The sequence below is a fragment of the Tachysurus vachellii genome, chromosome 1, assembly GCF_030014155.1.
Source record: "Tachysurus vachellii isolate PV-2020 chromosome 1, HZAU_Pvac_v1, whole genome shotgun sequence".
NCBI lineage: Eukaryota > Metazoa > Chordata > Actinopteri > Siluriformes > Bagridae > Tachysurus > Tachysurus vachellii.
This window is the reverse complement of record NC_083460.1, coordinates 16,440,903-16,459,190: the sequence shown is the minus strand read 5'-3', so window position 1 is coordinate 16,459,190 and position 18,288 is coordinate 16,440,903. Positions and strand designations below refer to the sequence as shown.

At 39.1% G+C, this 18,288-nt stretch overlaps 1 protein-coding gene across 2 annotated transcripts; it reads left to right on the top strand.

Moving 5' to 3' along the window:
- The first annotated feature begins 4,119 nt into the window (after positions 1–4,119).
- On the top strand, positions 4,120–16,840 carry fbxl4 (F-box and leucine-rich repeat protein 4). Of its 2 annotated transcripts, none has more exons than XM_060874836.1 (8): positions 4,120–4,170; positions 6,465–7,219; positions 7,429–7,729; positions 10,151–10,395; positions 10,868–11,081; positions 14,084–14,155; positions 14,531–14,861; positions 15,008–16,840. In XM_060874836.1, the coding sequence occupies exons 2-8, from the start codon at positions 6,729–6,731 to the stop codon at positions 15,169–15,171; spliced, it is 1,818 nt and encodes a 605-aa protein (XP_060730819.1). In that variant the 5' UTR covers positions 4,120–4,170; positions 6,465–6,728; the 3' UTR covers positions 15,172–16,840. The 2 variants fall into 2 exon arrangements, with proteins under 2 accessions (XP_060730819.1, XP_060730810.1); XM_060874827.1 differs by having other exon boundaries at positions 4,136–4,287.
- Positions 16,841–18,288: the final 1,448 nt, after the last annotated feature.

Here is an 18,288-nt window from a genome sequence, read left to right as displayed (position 1 = left end):
TTCCCTCGATACTTCAGTTATCATTCCGATAAAATTCAGAAAAATAACTGAGGAAACAAGAAAAAAAAAAAACAGAACAATCTGGATCTGATAACTGCTAATGTCATTACAGAGATACGAACGGGACGCAGTGACCCTTCGGCAGTTTTGTTGCTAACTTCTACTTCTACGCTTGTGTAGCTGACAGTCAGCTGAACCGGGCAGATAGAAAACTGTATAGATTTTAGTTAACTTGAGATGAATGAGTAACTAAAATCACGTCCCTCTGGGATTCTTTTAGAAACCATACATCAAGTGAAAATATATCTCTATACCAGAGGTGGGAGTAAGCCACACATGTGCAAGTTACAAGTAAGTCTCAAGTCTTAACCTTCAAGTTTCAAGCAAGTCCGAGTCATTTTTTGTGAGAGTCAAGTCAAGTCAAGTCAAGTCACTGCTTTATGTCAAGCAATTCAAGTCAAGTCGTAGCTTGAGTCAAGCAAGTCACTGGCAAGTCATACAGATGTTTGATGATTTAACTAAATGTATATATTAAACAAAGTTAAATCTACAGTATTTATGGACTATGAGAGTTTTATTTGCACCAAAAATGATTATATGCATTTATTTTTAAAAGGTGTCCACATAGAGGTGAGTTGTGAATACAATAAAAATCTAAAAATGAATAAAAATCAAAACTACAAAGAATAAGATGAGACAGAAAAGCATGAAAAGTTTCAATATGCCTCAAACATGTCAGAAGACCATGGAAAAGTGCATTCCCTTTTAATGGGACATGAACACATCCTTAAATTAGATCCTTCCTTTTTAACAACAGAATAACAACAACAATCAATCACGTCAATCAAAAAAACGTAAATTATTGAATCACACAAACCTTGAAGTGAATTAACTATTGGGGAGAGAGAGAGAGAGAGAGAGAGAGAGAGAGAGAGAGAGAGAGAGAGAGATGATTGGAGTGAGTGTAATTTATTAATTAAAGGGATCGTTCACCTAAAAATGAAAATTCTGTCATCTTTTTCTCACCCTCATGATGTTACAAACCTGTATAAATTTCTTTGTTATGATGAACACACATATTTTGAGGAATGTTTGTAACCAAACCATTCATGAGCCCCATTCACTTCCATAGTGGGAAAAAAGAATACTATAGAACTGAATGGGGCTTTGGTTACAAACATTCCTTAAAATATCTTCCTCCGTGTTCATCATAACAAAGAAATTTATACAGGTTTGTAACATCATGAGGGTGAGAAAATTATGAAAGAATTTTTTTTATTTTTGGGTGAATATCCCTTTAAATTGAATGTGTGTGCGTGTGCATGCGAGATAAGAATATGGCTGTGCTTGCAACTCTGAAGTTTTTTATTATTAGATTTATATTTATGTTTTTTATATATAATGTGCATCCCCATAAAAAATCCATACTGTACGCTTTTCACTCAAAGCCTAACACTGAAGACCAATTACAAGTGCTATTGCAAAAAAGCTGACATTTCCACATAAACAGTGACCAGATTTAACATATATTAAACAGATTTAAAAAAAACGAACAAAAAAAACAAGTTATTTCGAGTCATTTAACTCAAGTCCGAGTCAAGTCTCAAGTCATGAATGTCAAGTCAAAGTCGAGTCTTTTTTTAATATTTGTCAAGCAAGTCTCAAGTCTTAAATATGCGACTTAAGTCTGACTCGAGTCAAGTCATATGACTCGAGTCCCCCATCTCTGATATGTGAAGTGTTTGTGCATTACGTGCAGTGTTGTAATGTAACGGAGTACAAATACTTCGTTACTGTACTTAAGTAGAAATTTCACGTATCTGTACTTTACTTCTCTATTTAAATTTATGTCAACTTTCACTTTTACTCCATTACATTTCCTAGATAAAATGTATACTTTTACTCCGATATATTTCCACTAAGCATCTTCGTTACTCGTTACTACAAAATAAAATCAGAAATGTGTGCGACTCCAATAAGGGAGGTTTGGCGAATCACTGCTCCTAGATTGCATTACGCTCCGCACGCTCTATTTCAGCGTAATGTTGCCAAAAGGAGGCGGAAGCACAACTGAAACCGCCATGGAAGCACCTGCTGGAGGACCTCCCGTTATCGTAGACCAGGGGTGTCCAACCAGTCAGAGACCAAGAGCCACATTTTTTACTGTGTTACCGCAAAGAGCCACATTATACACATGGGCACACATGATCATCACTTTTTCCCTGCCATTTTGAGAGCGAATACAAATTGTTTGCTCAAATGATCTTGCTCCTACTCGGAATCTTTGAGGTATTTTTATCCCACTCACATGCGCGTTTGACAAAATTACCGTATTGAACTCAAGCGAAGCGAACACGCATATTAAAAAGACACAAATACAAACTTCGATATGAACGTAAGAGCCGCATGAAACCGGGCAAAGAGCCGCATGCGGCTCCCATTCACTTTTTACTTTTACTTCAAATACTTAAGTACATTAAATATCAGAAAATGACTTTTGATACTTAAGTACAGTATATATCAGATACTCTAAGACTTTTACTTGAGTAATATTCTAAATGGTAACTTTCACTTCTACCAAAGTCTTTTTCTAGCGCGATACTTGTACTTTTACTCAAGTATTGCTTTCTAGTACTTTATACAACACTGATTACGGCTCTTGGTCTCTGCCATAAAGGAAGTATAATGTGGTAAATGCTGTTTAATTAACATCGTTTTCTGGACAGCCAGGCTAAACTGAACTAAAGAGTAACACAACATGTAAAGGATGCAGAATTAGTATTTATTGAAAATTAGACATTCATCGATGCACAAAAAAGCCTTTGTAGTAAGAACAGAGAAGGAAGCGAAAGCTCCTCTTATTTTACTGACGCTCTGCTGTTATTCTCCAGCTCTTTGTGGCTCGACTCCTCTGAGACTACACAAGCCATTCATCCTTTAAATATAAATGTCATGCCAAAGCAAATCACGTCTTTCTCAAAAAGAGGCTTGTGATGCGTGATGGACACGGGTGACTCTCAGAGAACGCCGCTCAGCTCGGAGACACACCACATGAGAGACAGCTGGGTATGTCATGAGGGAACGGGCATTTATAGGGAAAATAGCTAAATGTCACAATTAACACATTGTCTGTTCATTTTTGTTGTGGGAATGTTTTATTCAGCACATCCAGCAGACATGTTAAGCTGTTGGGCATTTTAGACTGGACATCTGGGTGTGATTGCACATCTCTCTCTCTCTCTCTCTCTCTCTCTCTGACACGTTTTTGAATGATGGCATACTGTAGACTAGATCCTGGCACTAATTGTAGGCTTAATAAATTTTACAGCTTATTTAAAAATGTTTGATTGTTTACTGCATGGTTCCCTAATGCATTATTAAAAATAAATAAATAAATAATAATTTTAAAAAATTATATATATATATATATATATATATATATATATATATATATATATATATATATATATATATATATATTATATATATATATATATATATATATTCATTCATTCATTCATTCATCTTCTACCGCTTATCCGAACTACTTCGGGTCACGGGGAGCCTGTGCCTATCTCAGGCGTCATCGGGCATCAAGGCAGGATACACCCTAGACGGAGTGCCAACCCATCGCAGGGCACACACACACACACACTCTCATTCTATATATAATATTTTATTTATTTATTTACTTATTTATTAATAATGCATTAGTGAACCATGCAGTAAACAAGCAAACATTTTTAATGTATATTATATAGATATAGCACTTTTATAATTATAATAACCCTAATTATAAATATACCAAGTAGAGACAGCAAATAGTTAAAGAAAAACATTGTTAATTTTAAAATATTATAATTATATAATTATATTATAATATTACAATTACAGGTTCCAATTGACATTAATTTTACTATTAATAGAATTATTATTATTATTATTATTATTAGGACTAGTATTAGTAGTAGTTGAAGTACCAATTTACTGTATATAGTATGATGATGAAATAAGGATATATTATGGCCGGTGCAGCCTTTAGCTTATTGTATTTATGTAGTTCACGTGTACTCAAAGGAAACTACAAATCCCACAATGCATAGCGCTTAACCGTTTCCCCGGATTTTGGTACAGGAAGTAAACAATACGAGCGCCTGCAGTGACATATGGGTAAAAGCATATGTATATATAAACAGTCAGAAATTCACGTATTTAATATATAATTATATGTGTAGAGGGATAGAGGGAAGAATAGATGGACTGCCGGGTTCCGGAGTTTGATTCGCTGTAAGTTAGCCGTTAGCTTCATGTTTACATTAGCAATTAGCTAACTGAGAAGTTGCTTCTTAATTTTGCTGATTTGACACCGCAGAGATGAACTAATATAATCTCCTACTGACGGCTTATATATCTGTATTTTGTCTAGAAAAGCTGTTTTAATACTTCCTATTTCATTTGTTTGCAAAACAAAACAAAAAAGTTACAATGTAGTTACAATTCTCGATTCTGATTGGTCTGGATTCTGATTGGTCTGGATTCTGTTTGGTCTGGATTCTAATTGGTCTGGATTCTGATTGCTCTGGATTCCGATTGATCTGGATTCCGATTGGTCTGGATTCTGATTGCTCTGTATTCTGATTCTGTTTGGTCTGAATTCTGTTTGGTATCGATTCTGATTGGTTTCGATTCTGATTGGTCTGGATTCTAATTGGTCACAAAGGCTCATACCCTCGTACCCTATAATCGATAATAACATTAACGATCGTTTCCATAGTAACAACTCATTCACGGTAACTTGTATATCAGAAGCTCTTTAATGTTAGTGGGGTCTCTGTAACAGTACTGTTAGTTAACAGGAAGTTTTGTAGACATCCTACAACATTAAACTGCAAACAGATTCATGTATTTCATTATGTTCTTTAACTCTTCTTCAAATCATCAACTTCAGGTTCAAACAATTTCACTTTACTTTCGAGCGACATTCACAACCTTGTCGTTGATTATTTGTCTCCAACAGCACGCCCTGTTGTGTTTCATTCCTTATGTATAGAATTGCTTGCTGGATTGTTTAGTCAACTCAAAATATTGGCACCCTTCTGAAAGCTTTAGCGTACAGGATATTAGCAAACATTTTGGGACGTCAGCCTTTACATGCACGTGGACTTAATGACATCCCGTTCTTAATCCGTAGGGTTTAATATGGAGTTAAACCCTTTGCTGCTATAACAGTTTCAACTCTTCTGTGAAGGCTTTCCACGAGGTTTATGAGAGTTTTTGACCATTTTTCTAGAAGCACATTTGTGAGGTCAGGCACTGATGTTGGACGAGAAGACGTGGCTCTCAGTCTCCGCACTAATTCATCCCAAAGGTGTTCTATCAGGTTGAGCTCAGGACTCTGTGCAGGCCAGTCATGTTCCTCCACAACAAACTCTCTTATCCATGTCTTTACATTTACATTTCCAGCATTTGGCAGACGCCCTTATATCCAGAGCGACTTACATTACCACATTTTTATACAACTGAGCAATTGAAGGTTAATGGCCTTGAATAGGGGCCCAACAGTGGCAGTCTGGTGGACATGGGATTGAACTCACAACCTTCCGATTGGTAGCCCAACACCTTAACCACTAGGCTACCAAATGCTACCACATGGTTTATGGACCTTGCTTTGTGCAGTCATGTTGGAACAGGAAGGGGACGTTCCTAAACTGTTCCCACGATGTTAGGAGCATGAAATTGTCCAACATGTCTTATGCTGAAGCATTAAGAGTTCCTTTCACTGGAACTTGCTCTGTCCCCACTCTGTGATTTTATGTACCACTTTGTGTCTGAGTTGCTGTTGTTCCCAATTGCTTCATGGTATTATTTATGGTATTATTATAGCAATACTTTTTTTTTTTTTTTTTGCAAGCTTAAATTTGGTTCCTGGAGATTGAGGACCATTTATAAAGAGGGTGTGGCAATTAAATAGTCAATTTCCCCAGAGGTGTAGCTTGAGGGGAAAGTTTGAAATACTGCTAATAAATAATGGTGATTTTATTTTTGCTCGTGTTCCTGAAGGGTGCCAATAATTATGAGTCATAATTATTAAAAGAGTGGAAATGTCTGTCAGTCCCAACAGGATTTCAAATAAAGTAACACATGTAACTCTTCCATTCACATTAAAGTAAACGTGAGAAAAAAGAAAAAAGAAAAGAAAAACAACTTCTGAAATCCTGACTGGTCTGTGTTGTGTTGTGCTTGTCGCATTAACTGTGTCTTGGTGTTGGTCTCTGTATGAATTTTATAACAAATATAACTACACTTTTACAGACACAAGGAAATAATAAAAATTTGTCCAGTGGATACTTTGTTGGAAAATAAAAAGCTATAAGAAAAGGCTTGGTGTGCTGTACAATTGCTGTTCTAACTCTCTGACTGGGTGTGTGTGTGTGTGTGTGTGTGTGTGTGTGTGTGTGTTGCAGGTGATGCATGCAGCTCGGCCTGTAGGAATGTAGATGCCTTACCGTCGCTTTTGCACCACACCACCACCCGGTGTCCCCTCTTGTGTTCCTTGCCTCCTTATTTTATACTAAGCTTATAACCTAGTTATAAGCATGTTATAATAAATAATAAAGTGCATATTTGGTTTAACAGCATCTAGGTTGTTCTCTAGGTATCTGTTCCCTAATTATTTAAATGATGTGTAGATCGCAGTTCGCTTAGGCCCTACGCTCTCCGTCCTCCCTATGCTCACTCTTCTGGGCGTGTCTTCTTTCGTGTTTGTGCATTGGCGTCGGTGCAGGAGCAGCTCACACAACGATGCTGCGTTTCACTACAGGCGACCAGCTCTTCCCGCCACCACGAAGACGGAAGCTGAGTTGGATCAGTACGCCAAGGAGGTGCTGGACTTCAGCTCGCATTACGGCGGCGAAGGGAGCATGTCGTACACAATGTGGAACGCAGCTGGAGCCCCCAGCGTGTTCCCGAGTTCAGGGGACTTCACGCACACGGCCGTGTTCCGCACGTACGGACGCTGGTGGGAGGACGAGCGCAGGGAGCAAATTTTCAGCCGGACGCCGCACTCCTTCCACAGTCGGGATTTCCTCGAGGTGGCGTTCGAGGAGCAGGTTTTCCCCACCTCCATCACCGTTCTGGAGACCTACCATCCAGGCGCTATCATCCAAATTCTCGCCTGCTCATTTAATCCCTATGCTGAAAACCCCACTTCTGATGTCAGGTGAACGAAAGAGCATACTGTACATACAACATAACGAACGAACGTGGTTCGATCGTCACAGTCACTACAGGCTCACAAACTGACTGCTTTCACGAATTAGTAGCTCACTGACATGCACAACCGACATCACACACATCTCCACATGAAATAAACCACGTGGCTCGGTTGTTTTATGTTAATGAAAATCGTTTTCTCTTTATTACGTGCAGGTGGGAGGTGCTGTGGGCAGGGGAGCCCACCAAACTGGTCAGTCCTCAGGCGCGTCAGTTTTGCCCCCCCATCCGTCCGATTAGCTTTGCTACGAATTTACTACGTTTGGAGGTAAACAGCTCTCTACTGGATTATTACACCGAGCTGGACGCTATCATGCTGCGTGGCTTGCGCAACCACGTCAGCAGCATCACCGCACCCGTCATTGCCAACACCACAACCAAGAAGGACAGCGAGCTGCTGGGCAACGACGTGAGCACGGGCAACGCCAATGGCTACTTCAGCAAGCTACCATACGAGGTGACAATAACCAACATCATGTCATTGTAATGTTTTTCTTTTAACGACTTCTCAGACTGCCTTCTTCATGAAGGACTCCTCCAGGAGTTTCCAGAACTGTCAGATCACATGGTTTTATTCTAAAATAAACTTCCGGAGGCCAGAAATGGCATTTTTATCTAGTCTACCAGGGGCAATATATTCTTAGTAGGCTAGATAAAAATGCCATTTCTGGCCTCTGGGAAGTTTATTTTAGAATTTTAGGGTTAGGGATTATTGTTCGGTTTAGGGGTTAGGGGTTAGGGTTAGGTGTTAGGTTTAGGAGGTTAGGGTTTGGGGTTAGGGGTTAGGGCTAGGGGTTAGGGTTAGGGTTAGGGGTTAGCCCTAACCCAGTTTTTATACACAAACATAAATATCAAGCTATATGTTAATATCAAACCCATTTCTGCTCTCTGAGACAAAAATTTGAAGGCTTTATCTTGTATCAGCCCCTAGTATTCTGTGTAAGAGGGAAAATCACAAGTCTTGAATTTTAGATCAGACTTGTGACTTACGATAAAATAATTCATTTGTTTATACTGATCGTTCCATAAGACGGAGTGCTGGAACACCGGTGTGGTGGGAAAAAAGGGTTAATGATACATTTATAACACATATAGCAATATAGCATATATTTATGCAGAAGTTAAGGGTTTAGATGTAATTAAGTCATTCCTCAAAGTGATTTTAGGAGATAAATAAAAACGTTATTTTTAAGGAAATTCATTAAAATGTGTTTTTTGGGATTTTTTTTTTTTTAAATGTCAATTTTTTTAGAAAATTCAATAAAATGTGATTTTTATAAAATTTATTTAAATGTTATTTTTAGGATATTTATTTAAGTGTGTTTTTAGGATCTTTTTATGTGTTTTCTTTAAAAATGTATTAGAATGTGAAATTTTTTTAGAAGAAAAGTTGATTTTTTAGAACACTTTTTAAATCTGATCATGTGGAGCATCTACAGTACAAGTCCAAGCGATTGACTTGTTACTATGGAAACAACAACGCATCAGAGCAAACGCATCGACGTCAACATATTATTTGATTAGGGCATTGCTGTGTAAAATAAATCAATCCGTTGTGATTCACAGCAGCTGTGAAATTGTTCGATCAGCCTTCAGCACGTTTAGGCTTTAACTAGGCCTCTGACCGTCGAGGTCGGTTCAGTTCAGTTCAGTTCACGTCACTGCTTTACGAACAGGATCCAAAATGGCTGCTCTTCTTTGTTGGATGCTTTCAACCCGACACGCTTCGTGTCTCGACTCGACTCCTTATTACACCGTGTTTATCATTTTTGGATAATTAGGACGTCACTTTAGAAAAAGCAGCATGATGTGTTCTGCTAGCCTGCCTCAGATCTTATAGCCAAGCTGCTAGCACTTTATTATGTCTGTAACGCTATCTGGCTATTACGTGGCAGCTGACACCGTGTTCGACACGCTCCCGCTTGTTTCCAGATTAGCTACAGGATTCTTCAGTGTATTGTTTCCTAGGGCTTCTTATTTCTAGGTAACATTAAACCACTGCTTTAATCCCAAGAACACACACACACACACACACATGTGGCCTGGTTATTTATTCTCCTTGGTGAGTTTGGAACACCACAAACAGAAACATGTTCTCCAGTGACATTTCGTTGTGTCTCCTGAATTTTGTTTACCTTCAAATTGAGCACGCAGCTACGAACACGTGCTAACTTGCGTATTACAGCGACACGATCAAAGCCAGAGCCCGTATTCGTAAAGAGTCTAATAATGATATCAGAGAGCTCCTAATGTAGCTTAAACATTTCTAACTATGAATCTTATCTTCAGTGATTCAGGACCAAAATCAGAGCAACTCTGAACAAGGACAATACAACAATGTTTACCTTAGAGAGGAGGCGGGGCTTAACCTGTTACTAGGTGACGCATTAACGTATCTCTAAATGACATAGCAGCAGAATATCTTCACTATAATCCCTACACGATCTAATCTGTATCATCGTATTAACTCACTATCGTTATTAAATATCGTACACAATACATTTCTTCTCCCTCTTCACCTTTCAGCTATTTTCTCCTCTGATAAAGAAACTCTTAAAGCTCTTAAAAGTCCTCCTCACTTCTCCTAACACTTTTTAAGTGACCTGAATAGTCGATCCCTCGAGGATTTTGCCATTTTGTAATCACAGGAACTCAATTCCTGTCTTTGATTCACGTGCATCAGAGCACAGCTCTCCTAGAAAGTCATTACATATGTGGATTTCGGTGCTGCTCCTCATGCGTCAGCTCTTAAAGGGATTTTTGACCAGTAGACCAAAGTGTAGCCTAAAAAAAAATCAAAATGTTGGTTCTGAGATCCCAATAAAAAAAAAAGATTCCTGGGCCTTCATAATAATAGATCTTCTGCGTCTTTCCCCAGCTGATCCAGTTGATTGTGAGTCACTTGGCCGTGCCAGATCTGTGTCGCTTGGCTCAGAGCTGTAAGCTCCTACAGCGCCACTGTTACGACCCGCTGCAGTACGTTCAGCTCAGCCTGCAGCCATATTGGTTCCGCTTGAACGATCTGTCTCTGGCACACTTACAATCCCGGTGCGCGCTCCTGCAGCGCCTCAACGTGTCCTGGACCGGAAACAGAGGAGCCGTAACGGCCGGCGGATTCTGCAGGTGAGACGATTTTGGATGTAGATGCACGAGGACACGAGAAAACAGTGCTGAGTGCGATGATATTACTCCACGATAATCACCGGCTTTCACTGCTTACTGCTGCGGAGGATTTCTCAAGTGTCCATAATCATTTATAGTCCCAAAAACCTTGGGTAAAAGTTAATGAATGTTCTGAGAGCTGGTGTTTCCAGCTGGTGTTAATCACAAAGCTGCAGCGATGGGGACTCGAGTCATTAGGCCTAAGTCTGACTCGAGTCAGACTTAAGTCGCAAATTTGAGACTTGAGACTTGCTTGACAAATATTAAAAAAAGACTCAACTTGACTTTGACTTGACATTCATTACTTGAGTCTTACTTGTGACATGCACATGTGTGACTTAATCCCACCTCTGCAAAGCTGACTCTTTCTTTCTCTCTCTCTCTCTCTCTCTCTCTCTCTCTCTCTCTCTCTCTCTCTCTCTCACACACACAGTTTCATCAAGGCATGTGGCGCAAACTTGTTTTGTTTGGAACTGTCCTGTTGTCACTTCCTGAACGAAGCGTGTTTGGAAGTGATCTCGCAGACATGCAGCAGCCTTCAGGAGCTCGACCTCGCCTCGTGTGACCGTCTCGAACCTCAGGCGTTCAACCACGTTGCTAAACTCGCACGTCTGCGCAGACTCGTCCTGTACCGCACCAAGATTGAGGTGAGCGACCCTGTTGCTGGGACACAGTCGTGCGCCTCCAACATTTCAGACAGATTTATGGGATTGCCTTCTCCAAGAGCAACGCGATTCTGTAAACTTGAAGCCTAAAACTCTTTTAATGCATATAGTGTATAAAGTTAAGTGTCCGTAGTGAGGAGTTCGATAGCAAACTGGTACCGAACTCCTCACTACGGACACTTGACTTTCCGTAGTCCGTAGTGAGGAGTGAGGAGTTTATAGCAAACTGGTACCGAACTCCTCTGTATACAGACCTCAAAATTAACTAAAAATAAAAAAAGGTTATGCGCAATTCTGACTTGATTTCTTGCTTAACTAGAAAAACATATCAAAGGGCCGTGATACTAACCTGCCAACTTCGATGGGGTGAAAGTAGGAGATCTTTCCGTGATCCACACGTCGGGATTGAAACTTGAAACCTGACCGTTCTGTCTGAATAATCTGATGTATGTGTGCGTCAGATAACAGCAAACATTAGATAACTGTGCAGCATGAGACGACCGTGCAGCATTTGATAACTGTGCAGCATGAGATAACAGTGCAGCATGGGATAACTGTGCAGCATGGGATAACTGTGCAGCATGAGATGACCGTGCAGCATGGGATAACTGTGCAGCATGAGATGACCGTGCAGCATGGGATAACTGTGCAGCATGAGATGACCGTGCAGCATGGGATAACTGTGCAGCATGAGATGACCGTGCAGCATGGGATAACTGTGCAGCATGAGATAACCGTGCAGCATGGGATGACCGTGCAGCATGGGATAACCGTGCAGCATGGGATAACTGTGCAGCATGAGATGACTATGCAGCATGGGATAACTGTGCAGCATGAGATGACTATGCAGCATGGGATAACCGTGCAGCATGAGATGACCGTGCAGCATGAGATGACCGTGCAGCATGGGATAACTGTGCAGCATGAGATGACTATGCAGCATGGGATAACTGTGCAGCATGAGATGACTATGCAGCATGGGATAACCGTGCAGCATGAGATGACCGTGCAGCATGAGATGACCGTGCAGCATGGGATGACCGTGCAGCATGGGATGACCGTGCAGCATGGGATAACCGTGCAGCATGGGATAACCGTGCAGCATGGGATAACTGAGCAGCATGGGATAACTGAGCAGCATGGGATAACTGAGCAGCATGGGATAACTGAGCAAACATGAGATAACTGTGCAGCATGAGATAACTGTGCAGCATGAGATGACCGTGCAGCATGGGATAACTGCAGCATGGGATAACTGTGCAGCATGGGATAACTGCAGCATGGGATAACTGTGCAGCATGGGATAACTGCAGCATGAGATAACTGAGCAAACATGAGATAACTGTGCAGCATGGGATAGCTAATAAATATAATGAGATAAATAACAATAAATGTTTTGCTACAATAAATATATATAATATACCAGACTTTTATTATCTTACACAGAGGAGATACAGGACTGTTCTGGCCTCTTAATGCACCCATTTATAGTACACACAACTGATCTTTTCACATGTTTATGGGGCATCATTTACACCCTTGCCCCCCCCCCCCCCCCCAACACACACACACACTCAAATCATGTTATTATGTTGTCACTGATATAATGAACACATTTCTTTTTTCATCATCAGCAGAATAAGAGATCTACAGTCAAAGCAACACACACACACACACACACACACTTCACCGAGACATGTTTTAACGTGAGCTCAGAACAATAGCTCTGTTCTCTGCGCTTTAACAGAGACGTGTTTTTAACTCCGCTAGTCGTTGTGAAATTTAGATGTTTTGGGTATTTTTTTCTGAAATTTTAAACCCCTGTGTTTTTGTCCAGGTTTAGTGACACATGCCAGACCACAAAGTCAAATAGTTATATTATGACACTTCTATTCCTCAGAACGATGCTTTCTCAGCCTTTTTGTGGTTCCTGGATCTGTTTTCTTGAATTATTATATAAAAAGTGTTTGTTCTGTCATGTCTCCTGGGTGCAGGGTTCAGAAATCCATTCGAATTGCACTTTTACATTTTTTCTTTTATTCGTATCAGAAAACACGTATCTGTTTAATCTTCTCTGTTCATCTTGATTTGCCCCAAACGTAATATTTATGTTGATCTAAACATTTAAACGGTAATCTGAGAACCTGAAAGGAGTCTCCGTTAACTTTAAAGCGTAAAGACTTTATAATACATTTACGTTAATTACCGCTTTAACCTGAACTCTAAGTGAATTAATAATCGATTCAATACGTTCGTATAAGACGAATAAAATATTTGTCAATATGCAATTTTCAGTTCATTTATTTGTACGGTGCTGTGAACAACTGACGTCTCAGAGGGGCTTTACGGAAGTATAGAAACAGAATAAAATTGTAAAGCTTCGAATGAAGTTACTATTTATCTCTAACATTTATCTCTAATGATCAAGCCTGAGGTGATGGTGGTGAAAAAAGACTCTCTGAGATGATATGAGGAAGAAAATTTGAAAGGAACCAGGTTCAGAAATGAACCTCATCCACATTGTGGTGACACTGGACAGGAAACAATAATAAGTAAATGTAAATCATGTCCTTTCTACAACAGATACTTATAATCCAATGGAATTAAGCAACCGAGAGCTCCTGAAGCTCCTCTAACGGGTCAGAGTCATTTCCGAGTTGAAGCGACGATCCACTCGTGTCTGTCCACGTAATGGCACTCGCGCGTTGAATCTTTTTCCTTTACACGAGTGTTTTTCCTTAATTGTTGGTGTTTTATTGCTGTAAGTAAGATGCAGAGGCATATAAGGTATATATACAACATAAATATTTTAATTTAAAATGAATCATTTATGTACTGATTTGACATTTCTATATTATATATTTTTATAAATCTGCTTTGTGACTATATCTGTTGTTAATGATATGAATTGAACATCTAGTAAAAGTAGAAATAGTAATTGTGATTTGTACTAATGTGCTCTTTTTGCTTGTGTGTGTGTGTAGCAAACAGCTATATTGAGCATCCTGACATTCTGCACTGAACTGCGACACCTGAACTTAGGCAGCTGCGTGATGGTGAGTTCTCTGAATGTTCTAAATTCATTCAACATTTAGACGTACAGTCATACAAATCATAACATGTGCCATAGAGGGACAAATTGTCCTGGTCCAAGCTTCCAAAAAGTCACTGTTTGTCCCTCAGAAACCTCAAAAATCTCTCATGCACCGATTTTTTTTGTGTCTAAAGAATTCTGTCTGCACAAAAAGCTTTCTTTATTTTTTTTTTACCTCTTGGTCTGTGTTTTTTAATCAAGAGACAGATTTCTGTCTAAAAAAAAAACTCCCCCTTTTCAGTTAGAACATATTTCTGTCTATAGTTCTGTTATATTTATGTTTGTACGATGCGGAACTTTCTATAAGATGGCGCTGTTTGTCTTTGACTGTCTTCAGATTGAGGACTATGATGTGGTGGTGAGTGTGTTAAGCTCTCGCTGTCGATCCCTCGTCTCTCTGGATTTGTGGCGTTGCAGGAGTCTGACCGAGCGCGGCCTCTCTGAGTTAGTGTCGGGCTGCTGCGCTTTAGAAGAACTCGACCTGGGGTGGAGCTCTGCCCTCCACAGTGGCTCCGCCCTCCACGGCGGATCTGCTTCATTCAGGCACGCAGCACGCAGACTGAGCCGTCTGCGCAGACTTTACCTCACTGCTAACCGTAACATCTGTGACGCAGACCTGGAGCACATCGCAACACACTGTCCTGCACTGGAGCACCTGGATATATTGGGTGAGGAGAGAGAGTAAAAACAGAAACACACACACACACACCCACACACTTATTTTCAGATCAGTACAATTTTCTCCTTCATATTTCGGTGTGTAATTTGTGTATTCACTGTGTATGTGTGTGTGGGTGTGTGTGTGAACATGCAGGTACACGGTTGGTGAGTCCGGCTGCTTTACGCAGGCTGCTCCAGTCATGTCCCCACCTGCGCCTGCTCGATGTTTCCTTCTGCTCGCAGATCGATGCACGGACCGTACAGGAGCTCAGCGAACTTTTTCCAAATGTCGCCATCAAAAAGAGTTTCACCCAGTGACCTCTGACCTTTAACCAGCTTTACTAAGCAGACACTAGGACCCTGCGGTCTGGCGCTCAGAAAGACAGACACCAGGATACTGGAACTCGGTGACATACTGCATTAAAGGAGACACACACACACACACACAGTTCCTGTTTGTAATCTCAGGGTTTATTTCTTTAGATAATCCCAGTAGCCTTGTTATGAATGAATATTATCTACTTCTTTATTTTCAGTCCTTTTTTTAAAAACACTGTGTTCTGATTGGCCCAGAGATGTAACTACGACAAACGTTACACGTCTTTATTTCTACTACAGAGTGCATGCGTATACAGCCCACAGTATATTTTAAAGAGTGTTGCATTCTCTGATAGTCATTTTGTCTGTCCTGTTTCTTTTTAACGAACAGAGGAAATAGATTTTGATTGATTTGAAACCAGAAAATGAATAAATGGATAATAATAATTGTTAACCTGGATTCTGCCAGTTAATGCATGTAAGTGAAGTGAAAATAATGTGAAGGATAATCTGTTTTTTTATTTTTATTTTTATTTATTTATTTAATTAATTTATTTATTTATTTTTAATTTTTTTTTATTTTTACATTATTATTATTTATTTTTCCCCCCATAATATATTATGTCTTTATTTATTTATTTATTTATTTATTTATTTACTTTAAAGAAAACACTCATATTAAGGAACGCTAGTTTTTGTTCTTGTCTGTTTTGTGCTTGCTCTTTTTATTTCTCAAGCCGGAAAGTAGGAAACGCCAATTAATTTAAAAAAGTTGTTCTCTTTGTTTCTTTTATTTTTCTCCTTCGTCCTAATTAAATCAGAACTTCAGAGTAGTTGACGTGTTTCCGTCGTGTTGACGCGTTTTTTTTTATTGAAGCCCTAAAAGCAAACTTTTCTCTCATTAACCAGCACAACTACACTCTAAAAGCTATAAAAAAAAAACACACCAACCCTGTCAATCTTCTCATGAGTAGATTCCTTTACATTGTAATCCAGTGGAATCCACCGGAATCCAGTCGATCAGCAACACTAACAGGACAAATGCTCGGATTACGCCGTACGTTCACCTGAACCGGTGTCTGGACGAGCATTAGAGGACATACAGACACAATGCCTGCTGTGTTATTGTCACTTTTAGCTTTTTTTATATAGATTTTTATTTTTCGATCGTTTGTTGCTGAGCGTCTCAATAACACAGCAGTGAATTCTGGGAGAAAAAAAGGATTATGGGGGAAAATGTTGAACTGATGATGTGAAAACTGATGCTTTTATTTCTCCCTCTTATTTTTCTAAGGATTGAAGATGACGTGAAGTGTGTTGGATTATTTATTGAAGCTCTGAGTTAATATGTGCCATCAACTGTGTGTGTGTGTGTGTGTGTGTGTAAGAGAGAGAGAGAAAGAGAGAGTTAATTACGAATAATAAATATGAACAATATGGATTACTTTCTCCGTCTCAGAGTTTCGCCTTCAGAGAAATCGGCATTCAGAGAAAAGCACAAAAATTAAAGCACAACTTACACAAAAGCAGAAAGGATCAAATAAACGAAGGAAAGAGAAAGAAAGTGAGCATTTCCTTTACTGTACATGCTATTCACTATTATAGAGACACAGAATGGAGCAGCGGTGGCTCATGTGGTTGTTGATTGGAGAATCAGGGTTCAAGCCCCAGCACTGCCGAGCTGCCACTGTTGGGCCCTTGAGCAAGGCCCTTAATCATCAAGGCTCTAGTGCTCTGACCCCAACATCCAAACACAATAATAACTTCTCTTCTATCTATCATGCTGAAAGACTTGACTTTATGGAAATAAAAAATATCAATCATGAAAAGATCTTTTTTGTCTGTCAGTGACTAAAGAATTTTAAATTACAGAAATCTCAGGCGTTTATATTGTGCGGGAAACTGTAACTCTATGAGGTTCACTTTTGAGTCTGGTTCCTCTACAGGTTTCTTCCTCTTCCATCTAATGGAGTTTTTCCATTAAGTTAAAATACATCTAATATTAATCATGAAATTTATTTTTTGTACTCTATCTCGTATGTCCCATAAAGCTGTTTTGAGACGACGTCCGTCATTAAAAGTGCTATAGAAATAAAACTGAATCAAATTGAATTTAACAGAGATTAACAGCTAACGTTCCTGCATGGTGTCACTAGTTACCTTTTATGGCTTAAACATTAATATTGTGGAATTTGTGAGAATTTCTGTGAAAGATACTTTACTTATGTTAAAGATATAAACAATTGTGATCGAAGAATTAATTTGTGTTTCAGTGGATTTTAAAATGTCTGCAGTTGTGAAAGTGAACATGTTTGTTGAACAGATTATATAGAGGACACACACACACACACACAATGTCTATTAAAAACATTACCCCATATTCATGCTACTTTGAAACTTTGTGTGCACTAAAACACCTGATATTAGAGGTCTCTGTCGTTTACTAGCTCTTTTTCTGCATCCCAGACATCATCACTTCTAACTATTTTTAACTTTATACAGTATAGCCTGTGACGTTGTGCTGTAATTTCATGTACGGTCCTCCAGGGGGCGCTAAACAATACAAAATTACTTGCACATTATTTTATTTAAAGAAATCCTATTTTGTGGCTGAGGATGTTGAGAAACCAGAGGCGCACATGGAGAGGTAAAAATGCAAATTATTATTATTTTTAATAATAATAATAATAATAATAATAATAATAATAATAATAGGTTGTAAATAAAAGGTGGATATACGCTGAGAAACTAAAATATAGGATGTAAAATATAGAAATTTCCTGTTTGAATGACCACACAGCTCTTCAGAGGCAACAGAGACTTATGCAGCAGCGCTTTAGTGCTTTATACATATTAAGTGTTTACTATATTTATTCTTTCATTAATGCTGATAAATTATTTTTGTATAATTTGTCTGTCTCTCTGTCTATCTATCTATCTATCTATCTATCTATCTATCTATCTATCTATCTGTCTGTCTGTCTGTACGTCCGTTCTGTCTGTCTGTCTATCTATCTATCTATCTATCTATCTATCTATCTATCTATCTATCTGTCTGTCTGTCTGTCTGTCTGTACGTCCGTTCTGTCTGTCTGTCTATCTATCTATCTATCTATC